At 41.0% G+C, this 12,316-nt stretch overlaps 1 protein-coding gene across 6 annotated transcripts in view; it reads right to left on the reverse strand.

Moving 5' to 3' along the window:
• SGSM2 (small G protein signaling modulator 2) overlaps nucleotides 1–12,316 on the reverse strand; it is a 136,401-nt gene that overhangs the window by 21,314 nt on the left and 102,771 nt on the right. For 4 of the 6 annotated variants that reach the window (XM_083379677.1, XM_083379675.1, XM_083379676.1 and 1 more), the window contains 3 exons: nucleotides 7,603–7,737; nucleotides 4,281–4,431; nucleotides 1,985–2,049 (listed from right to left, as the gene is read on the reverse strand). In XM_083379677.1, coding sequence (XP_083235803.1) covers nucleotides 1,985–2,049; nucleotides 4,281–4,431; nucleotides 7,603–7,737 — 351 coding nt within the window. The remainder of the gene's footprint in view (nucleotides 1–1,984; nucleotides 2,050–4,280; nucleotides 4,432–7,602; nucleotides 7,738–12,316) is intronic. The other 2 variants (XM_083379680.1, XM_083379679.1) reach the window with 1 other exon arrangement.

Raw genomic sequence — 12,316 nt, forward strand, 5'->3', positions numbered from 1 at the left:
TTATTCTCAAGCTGCAAATTTTGGTTATCATATAAATAAGGGCATAGGGTTAAAAATGTAGGAAACTGATATAAATTTACACTGTGTCAAACTTTACAAGATAAGTTTTATAAAATGATGTACAGTTGATATATGACATCAGTTAAATTGTCACAAAATAGATAAAAGAAATAACAAGTCAGTCTTGGAAGCGTGAAAAAGAGGTAAAAATTTTATCCTGCATGGTGGATTTCTGAAAAAACAAAGAAATTTTGGGTGTAAACTCGCACAATGAAACTGGATTTTTTTATTGGCTTTTATGATTGATGAACTGGAAAAGATATATGGGAAATTAATATTGTGGTAACTGCTGCATGATTATTCCACACACAAAATTAAAAGAATGTGGAAATACCCAGCGTAGAAAATTGGATTATAAAACTGATAGAACTCACAGTAAAGGCAAAGCTGATCATTTTAGTCAAGGTAGCAATATAAAGACTTTTTTTTTTAAAAAAAAAGACTGGAAGTCTTATATAGACTTTTTGTTGAAAGAAGGAAAGACTGAATTGATGATTCATGACTTTGGGGATTAAAAAGAATCAAAGAGGAAGGGGAAAGAATAAGATGACGATTACTCAATAAAAAAAGGGCAGAAACCACGATTCTTTTCTTTCTATCTTGTTCTTATTTTCTATTTTTTTCCTTAATCTTTTAATTTTGTATACTTTTATTCTATTGAAATATTCTGTTTTTTTTTAAATGTCCTGATCATTCCCAATATGAAGATTATTTCCTATGGCTACAGACCAGGAAGATTTTTATTGAAATCCTAATCAAAACAATTCTCTCAAATATCAGAAAGTTGATCAAGTTCAAATCCGTCATCTTCTCAAAGGCAGACTCCCCTCTTAAGCATAACTGCTATAAAAAAGCACACAAAATGGCTGTTCACTATGTGGCCTACAGTTCTGCTTTTGCCCAGTCTGGTGCCATTCAGATGCAGTTGAAGGCCAATAAATACATAGTCATTTAGGTAAAAAAATCCCATGCCTTTGGGCCTGTTCAGAGTTGCACCTTTTGCAACCTGGCCACCCAGCAGTAACGCTGGCTGGGCTGATGGAAGCTGCAGTGTTATTTGAAGGACCATCTTTTCCCAGTAAGATTTACTTGACCTCCCAGAGTGAGGAGATACTGTATGTTACAGGTCCACTTTCTTAAGGAGGGTCATCTAATGGGACCAAGAAGAAGGACCTCCTCCATAGTGGCTCCCTTTCTGTGGAACATCACCCCTGTGGAGATAAGATGGATGACGCTCTTTTGAAGGCCTGAAGACATGGTTCTGCCAATGGACGTGGGGACCCCAGGATGATACAGAGAGAGTGGTTGGTTTGAGGGTGGAGGCTTATTGGGTTTTGTATTTGAGCTTTTACTTCTTAAGCTACCCACAGTCACTGTGAGTGAATCGGGCGGCCATATACATTTTCTTCATAAATAAAAGTGCCGTACCCAAATACAGTGGTCTCCATGTGAGGGAAGGGAAGGATCAAAATTAGCAAGATGGTGGACAGAGCACTGAGATACAAAACGTTGCCTATTTTCCATGTGTGTGTGATGTCAACACACATAATAAAAAGGATGGGGTTGGTCTTGAGTTCCTGTCAGATGCAAGCAACTCAGATCCTCACATGTATTGTTCAAGCCAACCACTTTATTATATTCAGCCTATTGTACAGGAATCTCTGCAGAGTGCCGACCTTTGCCTGGGAACAGATAGATAAGGTTCTATGGCACTTAAGGGATATCAGTTCTGAATCACAAGGATTCAAGGCTAATTCTGCCCTTGAGGCTCCCCCAACACTTGAGGCATTTCTCGACCTCTGCTCTATCCACCAACTTCCTCATTTTGAGCCCTTCTATGGATGTTTTTGCCTGGATGGCACCAGGTGTGGTGGGCAGTTAGTTTGATGCCCAGCTGGGATCCAGCCTCACAGATAGAACTTACATCCATAGAAGGCTCTGGAAACAATCTGCCTCTTCATACTTTCACACAACAGTTTTAGAGGGGTCCTGTTAGGAAAAAAAGCAACAATCAGAATACACGCGTCAAACATGTTTATTCTACCACTAGCAACTGTCTTTGCCACTCATTTTTTCTCCATCTCCCTAAAGGTGCTTAAAGGTGTTGTAATAAGGATTATTTTGCACTGTTTTCACAACAGTTCAACAAGCAGAGATGGGTTAATCACCTCACAGTTTAATTACAAATGAGAATTTCTTAGTCCATTTGAATCTAGGGTCTGCTACTGTTAGCCTGACATTTTAGCCACTAGTTCTCATTGTCCTCTCCACGGGTCATGTACCCATCATACACCTAACCAAAGTAAAGACCTAGAATTAAAGTTAGAAGGATCAATTAGGCCATGGAGTCCAACCCTGTTTAGTGCACACATCCACATTAAAGCATCTCCTGCAAAGGACTGTTTAACTTCCACTTGAATACATCTAATGAAAGACATCTTCGCTCCTTTCGCCGCGATCTGAAAACATACCTGTTCGAACAAGCTGGCCTGGCCTGAGGGGGGATTGGTGGGGTTTTTTATTATCATTTTATTGGGGTTTTATTAATGTATTTATTGTTTTTATGGGCATGTATTTAATTACTTTTTAATTTTTGTAACTTTGTGTTTTATTCTTGCCCTGTACACCGCCCTGAGTCCTTCGGGAGAAGGGCGGTATAGAAATATTAATAAATTAAATTAAATTAAATCTCCCCACCCCACCATGCCTCCATGATTTTGAGTCACTGTATGCACTATCAAACTACTTCCACTCTTAGGACACATGATATTGCTGACATTCAGTTGATTGTCAGCAATTATTTTAAGGTCTTTGAATTAAATTAAAGCAAGTGTAGCTTTCACCCTGGTTTTAAAAAAGGAAAACCTCCTTTGAGTTGAGGACATTTCTTAGCAAGTATGCTCAGCAACAATGCAAAACTGAGTTGTCATTTCCAGAAAGTAATTCAATGTCTTAGCTTGCTATTGCCCTGGTGCTATCACATGCAAGAATTAACCAAACTTAACCCTCCTTAGTTTCTCAGCTTAGACCATGGGTGTTAAACTTGATCATGTCACATGATGTATCGCAACATTTTTTATCTTTGTGGAGCCAGGGTGGGTGTGGCCTGTGCATGACGCATCCAGCCTGTGGGCTGCCTGGCTTAGACCAATGTTTCTCAATCTCAGTCCCTTTAAGATGTGTGGACTTCAACTCCCAGAATTCCATAGCCAGGATGCTAAGATGTATGGACTTCAATTCCCAGTATTCCCCAGCTAGCATGCTGGTTGAAGATTTCTGGGAGTTAAAGTCCACACATCTTAAAGGGGCTAAGATTAAGAAACACTGGCTTAGACAATGTCACTTGCAGAAGGCCAGATTTTAAGAAGTCACTCAAACCAATCACATGTGCATGCACACGCGCGCGCACGCACACACACACACAAACACACCAAATTGGAACATTCAATTTTAAAATACGATAATAAAGAGCGCCAGTTTGGTGCAGTGGTTAAGGTGCTGGCCTAGAAACCAAGAGACTGTGAGTTCTAGTCCCACTTTAGGATGAAAACCAGCTGGGTGGCTTTGGGCCACTCTCTCGCTCAACCCAACCCACCTGACTGGGATGTTGTTGTGGAGAAAATAGGAGGAAATAGTATTATATATGTTCACCACCTCAAGTTATTTATGAAAATCATAAAGGTGGGGGGATAAAAATCATCAATTAAATAAACAATGAATAAAAGCCCTAACGAAAGGGACGCAGTGGCTCAGTGGGTTAGGACGCTGAGCTTGTCAATCAGATGGTCGGCAGTTTGGCGGGTCGAATCCCGAGTGCCGCGTAGCAGAGTGAGCGCCTGTTACTCGTCCCAGCTTCTGCCAACCTAGCAGTTCGAAAGCACGTAAAAATGCAAGTAGAAAAATAGGGACCACTACGGTGGGAAAGGTAACAGCGTTCCGTGCGCCTTTGGCGTCTAGTCATGCCGGCCACATGACCACGGAGACGTCCTCGGACAAGCACTGGCTCTTTGGCTTTGAAACAGAGATGAGCACCGGCCCCTAGAGTTGGAAACGACTAGCACGCATGTGTGGGGGAACCTTTACCTTTACCTTAAAAGCCCTAATAATCTTCTTGATCTCAGCGAGTGGCTGTAGCTACTTTTCCTCCGTCAAGAATGCCTCAGAATTTTTCAACGTTCATTCATGGGGCTTGAAAAGAGATTCTAAAGAGTTTACTTCACCTGTCATGGATACAAGTGCAGCAGCTGGGCAGGTTGTGTGGAGAGCCACCTGTGGAGCACGAGAGACATAAGGAACCTTGACTGTAGTGGTCCAGTTGCCATGAAAAGAGGCCAGCACCATATCCCTGCATCTCAGTGATGTCATTAATATCTAAGAAAAGAGAAGGGAAAAGGAGGGCGAAGATTAAAACTTGCACAAAATTTCTTGTTTTTTTTTTTCTTGGACTGGAGCAGGTCATGCTTTGTTGAGCTACAGTGTGGACAAGAAAGAAAAGGACATACAGTGCAAAATTTTCCAACACATGTTCCCCATATTTTCCATATACAATATTTATTTATTTATTACGTTTCTACACAGCCCATTTCGCGAAAGTAGATTTGTTGCGAAATATTACTTTGTTTAAAAAGCCCCAAATTTCTTAACCCCAAAGATACTTTTCCAAAAGGGAATTGGACTTCCTTGATTGTTTCCTTGAAGACACTTCGCTTCTCATCCAAGAAGCTTCTTCAGTTCTGAAGACGCGTCTTGGATGAGAAGCGAAAGGCCTTCAAGGAAAAACAAAGAAAGTCTAGTTGCCTCTTGAAAAAGCATCTTTGGGACAATCATAACCTAGATGACTGAGAATCTCCATAGATCGGATTTCTTAACTTTTTTTTTAATGAAAGAAAACTAGACAAAACCCAGTTTATGCTTTTTGCATAAATGCCTGGCCTTCAGCTCATCCACAATGTCTGTTAACGCAAACAGTTCAGCCTGAAAGGCCAGCTAATCAAAACCATGCAAGCAAATGTTTTTGCCCTGTTTTTACAGCAGCACATTCAAAACTGTGGCGGAACACAAAATAATAAAAAAGGGGGAAACGGCAACATGCCAAGCATGCATTCCTGTAGCTAATACTGGAGCTTAATTTTGGGAGCAACGGTGAGATGTTAGGGAAAGAGGGATAGGGTAACAGAGTCAGGTGTTGTCAGGTTGTTCGTAGCAAAAGAGAGGAGCAGGAAAGGGGCCACTGTTGTTAGTGTGATCAAAAATGCTTAACAAAAATAAGATCAAGCTGTAAAAGCTAATCAGGGCCATGAAAGAGAACAGAAACAAAAGCAAGCAAACAACCAAGTGCTCTTCACCTTTAATTCTTCAGGAACGAGCTGAACAAGCCAGTATTTATGGCAACATCTACAGTCAATCATAAAGGGGTGGGAGAGTTCCCTCCCCTCCCACTTTTCTCTTCCATTGGTAAGAAAAGATCTTGGAATTATTGCTGTTGCTAAGAAAAGAATAAACAGTGTCCTTTTAAGGTGAACCCCACAGACCCTAAGAATTCAGATGAAAGGTACCTGAATTAGTGAAGAATTAGAGTGAACAGCATCTTCAGAATGAGCTTAAAGGTTTTTGGGTTGCGGTGATGGATCTCTGCCAAATTTTTAGACACATGCAAAAGGTTAAAGAAATTGCAAGGGACTCGAAGCAGAATGAAGAGCAAACCAGGTACAACAGTATTGTCATTAAGCACATCAGGGAGCACACCAATCGGAATTCTTAATGCACAACGTTTTAGAAGGGTTTCCTATGTAGATAGGGGGTATGCGACCTTTGATTTACTTCCAAGGATAGTATCAACCAAAGGAGAAAATCAACCATCTGCCTAGTTCAGAACATTATTCCCAAGTGACCCTCAATCAAGGTGGCACTCAAAAGTACCATGGTCATCCTGGTCCCCAGAGACAGGGAACAAGGTGTCTTCTTCCTCTGTGGCTGGAGTCAATGCAAAGCTATCATGACTGTGAATCAGGGATATCCTTCTCCTCCATAAATATGTCTAATCTCCGTTTCAACTTGTTCGTGTATATCACGTTCACCCTACCTTATGGAAGAGAATTCCATTGGTTAAATTATCTGTCCTAAATCTCTCTGCATAATACAGTTCCCATGGGCAACCCTGGGATGCAGATGTAGGATGCAAGGAATGTCTTCACATCAACTCTTATAATTTTATATACCCCGATCACAACCCCTCTTATCTTACTGTGGAAATTAAGTTGATAATAACTTCCCCACTTCATAATTCCACTGGTCTCTTTCTGCAACTTTTTTTTAGCTCAACAGGATGGAGCTGTAGAAACTGGAAACATCTTGGATGTTCTAACTACATATGTATAAGGGACATATGTTATTGGGTGGGGGGAAACCACGGTTTGGGATGTCTCTTTTCTTTTGGAAGGGAAGAGTGCATGAACTGGACTCTCAGGTAGCTCTATGGCCAAGATTACTGGTTCTGGGATATAAACGATTCAGAGCAGGTGGCCTAAGACACTTCCATACACAAAGCGTAATTGATCTAGGGAAGTATTTTTCCACGTTAAATTGAGTAGAATTCCATGGCACAGCATTCCACAGAAGATTCTCCACTGAACCATCAGGTACAGATAGTCCTTGATTTATGGCCACAATTGAGCCCAAAATTTATGTTGCTAAGCAAGACATTTGTTAAGTGAGTTTCGACCCACTTTATGACCTTTCTTGCCACAGTTGTTAAGTGAATTGCTGCAGTTGTTAAGTCAGTAACACGACTGTCAAGTGAATCCGGCTTATGACCATTGCAGCATCTTTGTGGTCACATGATAAAAATTCAGTTGCCTGGCAACGGGTTCCTATTTCTGACGGTTGCAATGTCCCAGGGTCATGTGATCCCCTTTTTTGACTTTCTGATAAGCAAAGTCAGTGGGGAAACCAGATTCACTTAACAAACATGTTACTAACACTTAACAAATGTCTTGCTTGGACTCTTAAGATAGCTCAAGAGAGCATTGAGTGTCAAAGCACCAAGCTCAAGGAGTCCCTTCTTAAAAGCCTCCAGCAATGGAACACCCACAAGCCTCAATTGGTTGTCTAGTCTATTTTTGCAAACTTCCAGTAATGGAGCACTGAAAAGAGGCAAGATGTTCCACTGATTAATTGTTCTTACTGACAGAAAATTTCTCCTTATTTCTAGGTTGGATCTCTCTTTCACAAGCTTCCACCCATTGCTCCTTGTCCTGCCCTCTGGTGCTCTGGAGAATACGTCAATCCCCTCTTCTCTGTGACAGCCTCTCAAGTGTTGGAAGACTGCTATCATGTCCTCTCACCTCCCATCCTTCTTTTCGACAGGCTGGAAAAAGAGACAATATTCTCTTCTCTTGTTCTTTCCATGCAATTGATTTCCCTGACACATAAGGGTGCCCCAGCAGTGCGCTGACCTTGCAGTAATGCCAACACTGTTGTACATTGAGTGCCAGTGGGGGAAATGAGGTGAGTTGGGAGGGCAGGGAGGAGAAGGATAAAAACCTTTCATCCTTTTAGAATCTGTGAGGTTCCGATTGCAGATCATGGATAGCATTGCGTGCAGCTTGTCTTCCTCCTCCTCGTCATCGTCAACGGAGGCAGAGCGGCTGGCAGCTAAGTGGTGGTAGTTAATAGTTACTGCTCAAAAAAATAGTGAAAGAGGAGCATAAGAAAACAAAACGGGCGCCAAGATTGACAATCAAGTCTTAAAAGGACATGTGGTCCTCCCCTCCTTTAGGGGGCAGTATATAATTCCATCTTCATGGATTTGCAGAACTTTTAATTTCCAACCAACATCTTCTCTATCCAACATTGAGTTTGTATTTCGCTCATCCAAATGCCGGTGCACAACAGGTGATGTTTTCGTAAGGTTTTAGCTAGCAGATTACTCACTCAATCAAACCTGCACGTAATCCACCAGATTCCGCTCACAAAATCCTTACCTTTTTCTCCATGGAAGGCCATTTCAGGGGCTCACACAACAATGCACACAATCCTAGACTAAGGCTAACAAAGCCAAATTTCCACATTCAGATAATACATTACTCCTATGAATCGTCATACAGTTCATTAACTATATGTTGGCTTAAAATGTTCATTTTAAGAATAATGGCTGGATTCTATGTCATGATGAACCACAATTGACGCAGCTCCATTTTAACCTAGTTTAGCATGTTACACAATGCAATGAATGTTTTTCACTCATTTTTCCACTTTCCTTCTGGAGCAACAGATAGAGCAACACGAAAGGCTGTATTTATTTCTGTTTATCTGTACAGATAGTCCTCAACTTATGATCGGTCACTTTGCAACTGTTCAAAATTACAACAGACCCCTCCAAAAAGAACTTGTGATAAGATGGGTGGCCAATAAATTTTATAAAGCAAACAAACAAACATACAAACTTTTTACAGAGGCACAATTGAGTGCGTCTTAACAAACTGCATCACTGTTTGGTTTGGTGGTATTAGAGCCTCAGGTAGAAGGTCAATACAGAGAGTGGTAAGGACAGCCGAGATTATAGGAAGCCCGCTTCCCGTTATTCAGGACACTGCTTACAAGTGCTATGTGCTTAGAGCTCGAAGCATTGTTAGAGATCCCAGACGCCCACTTCACAGTCTGTTTCTGTTGCTCCCCTCTGGGAGGAGGTTTCAAAGTATTTATAGCAAGACTACTAGATTCTGCAACAGCTTTGTTCCTTATGCCATCTGTCTTGTAAATTCGCAGGATTCTCTTTCCCCCCCGCCGTGTGTGTGTGTGTGTGTGTGTGTGTGTGTATGTATACACACACACACACATACATTTGAACTAGACTGTTGTTTCTCTGTGTCATATCTGTGTGTGTATGCATAATGGTATTTTTTTTGAGCTGAATGCAATGAAATGCTGATTAGTGTACATTTAAAGTGACAATAAAGTTTCTATTCTATTCTATTCTATTCTATTCTATTCTATTCTATTCTATTCTATTCTATTCTATTCTATTCTATTCTATTCTATTCTATTCTATTCTAGTTTCCTAGTTACGATGACCATGCGATCATGGTTACATGATCACATTTTGGGCACTCAGCAACAGGCTGGCATTTACGGCCATTTGCAGTTCTCTGCTGTCATATGTTCATGGTTTACTGCATTTTTGTCAAAAATCAGTGTTTACTTCCAGTTTCTGGCAAAAACAGCCCCATACTGCACAATGGGTTCACTTAATGACATGGCACTTGCTATTCGACTGCCACATTCAGTGAACAATCACTGCAAAAAAAAAAGTGGTTATAAAATCAGGTCTAGTCATTCAGTGACCTGCTTTATTACTGTCATGACTTAAGACTATAATTGCAGGGTTAAATTACGATTGTAACTCAAGGACTGCCTGTATAACAAACTAATGAAGTTGTTTAGGCTAAGAAATCACTGTCCAGTCACTGAGAACAGATAAACTAGAATGGATCTGAAACAGATTCTTCTTCCAATTCTACTCCATCTGGAGTTGGTCAACTTGCCTACACAGAAAACAAAAAAAGGCATAAAAATGTCCTCAAAACTCCTGAGCATTATGTCACCAGCCAGTCCCTCTGGCCTGCAAGATACAGTAGAACCCACCTAACTGATTTTGATGTGATAGTAAAAAAAAGTAATTCAGTATAACAAGAATAAATTACACAAACCCCAATGTTATGCATCTCTTCTTGGTGGAAAATGTCAGAAGAAAACTGGAGGTTTGTCTGCCCTTTCATTTATTTTTGCTGGGACATTCAAACACAGACAAATCTGGTTTTAATTTTAACTCTGGTTAACCAAAGCAACATCCACAATATAGCTTATAAAGCTATTTTATCCCAGCAATTAATCTATGGGTTAGCACAGGGGTGGAAACTCAGGGGTCCTGCAAAGGGTGCCAGAGTTCATTCTTGCAAGATTGTAGGTTTTCCATTCTGGTTTAGCAACCCATATAACCTCAACATTAAAACTGCAATAATATTATATCACAGCGGTCTTCAAACGTGGCCCTTTTTTGACTTGTGGACTTCAATTCCCAGAAAAGCAAAGCTGGCTAAGGAATTCTGGGAGCTGAAGTCCACAAGTCATAAAAGAGCCAAGTTTGAAGACCCCTGTTATATTATTTCCCACAAAAGAATCGAGTTATGACCACCTGCAGGAAGTTTAGTTCTGCCCCTTGTTCTGTGGACACTGAAATCCTGACTGTTAGCTGCCCAGGACTACAGAACAGACTACAGAACAGCCTCAGGTCTATGGCTGTCGCCATAGACTACTGAGAGACTGGATGTCCCCATTTCTCACAGTGTGCACATCATACCAAGAGGATGATATTATACAGGTGATCCTCAACTTACAACCATATTACAGTCATAAATTGTGACAGTTGTAAATGACTGGCCCAATTCAATGACTTCTTTTTGTGCTGGTTGTTAAGCAAACATGGAGTTTGCAAAGTAGCCGCCCTGGTCGTTAAGCGAATGCTGTGGTTGTTAAGCAAGGGCATGGTTTTACAAAACAAACAAACAAAAAAGCAAATAAATGCCAAAAATTGTGGTCACACTGCAAACAGCTGGAGATGGTCATTATTTACTCATGTGACCACATTTGGGAGAGGGGACAATTGTCAGAATGTTGAAATCAAGTTGTAATTACACCTCTCCCCTCCTCCCCCAGTAGATTCATTGGAACTTTGAATGGTGGTTAAGCGACTGGTCATAAGTCAAGGATTCCCTGTTTATAATTTGCTGTTCATTTAACAGAATAGCAGAGTTGGAAGGGAGCTTGGAGGTCTTCTAGTCCAACCCCCTGCTCAAGAGTTTAAAAGTGTATTGTATTCTTGCAATCTGGTAGAGGACAGGAAGGCCTGGAGGAACATTGTCCATAGGGTCGCGATGGGTCGGACACGACTTCGCAACTAACAACAACAACAACAACATTCTTGCAATCTGTGGCTTATGTCACAGGAGCTTCAAAAAATGGGAGAGGTATCTGGAGAAAGATTACCAAAATTTAATCCTAGACAAGAATGTGTGCAAGGTGCAAAGATAAGGAAATCAAGGCTGAAATCGGATGAGGACTAGAATGAGGACTAGAATGCTGAAAAGAAAAGTGGGAAAGCAAGTCATGCTTGCAATTGTTTGGTGCATTCTTTGGCCACCAGTTTTGTGCTGCGACAAATGAATAATGTGTGCATGTGTGAGTTTGTATACAGGTTGTCCTCGACTTACGATCACAATTGGTCACATGGTCACATGGAAGGCCATTTCAGGGGCACAAACAACAACACACACAGTTCTAGACTAAGGCTAACAAAGCCAAATTTCCATGTTCAGATAGTACATTACTCCTATGGATACACAAGGTGACTGTTAAGACAATCATGCCTGATTTTACTAAGTTTTTCTGTCAAGATTGTTTAAATCAGGGGTGTTTAAACTTGGCCCTTTTATGACTTGTGGACTTCAACTCCCAGAATTCCTCAGCCAGGCATGCTGAGGAGTTGAAGTCCACAAGTCATAAAAGGGCCAAGTTTGAAGACCCCTGGTTTAAGTGAATCATTGCGGTTGTTAAGTGAATCCAGCTTCCCACCCCACCCCACCCCCACCTCAACTTGGCTTGTTGGAAGCCAGCTGGGAAGGCCACAAATATAGTAATCACATGACCTTGGAATGGTTGTAAATACATTCCTCTTGCCAAATTACATGTTCATCATGCAACTGTGGGGATGCTGCAACAGTTGTAAATGCGAGGATTAGTCATAAGTCTTTCCCCCCCCCATGCCATTGTAACTTCGAACAGTCACTAAATGAAAGGTTGTAAGCCAAGGACCACTTGCAATACTTAAGCAATTGTAAGTTAAATAATTAATTCTATTTATTTATCAAATTTGTATGCTGCCCAACTCCCAAAAACTTTAATAAAGATTTTTATAAGTTAATAGAAACTCTGTTTGCTGCGTGTTCTTTGGAGCATTTAAGTATCACCCAAAATTGCTGGGAGTCGGGTGGCAAAAATTTAATAATTACAAATTATTATTACTCTAGGACAGGGGTAGGCAACCCTGGCTCTTTTGTGACTCGTAGACTTCAACTCCCAGAATTCCTGAGCCAGCATGGCTCAGCATGGAAACCTCTCCCTTTCTCCTCAGCATGGCTGGCTCAGGAATTCTGGGAGTTGAAGTCCACGAGTCATAAAAGAACCAAGCTTACCTACCCCT

The sequence above is a fragment of the Vipera ursinii genome, assembly GCF_947247035.1.
Source record: "Vipera ursinii genome assembly, chromosome: 1".
Lineage (NCBI taxonomy): Eukaryota > Metazoa > Chordata > Lepidosauria > Squamata > Viperidae > Vipera > Vipera ursinii.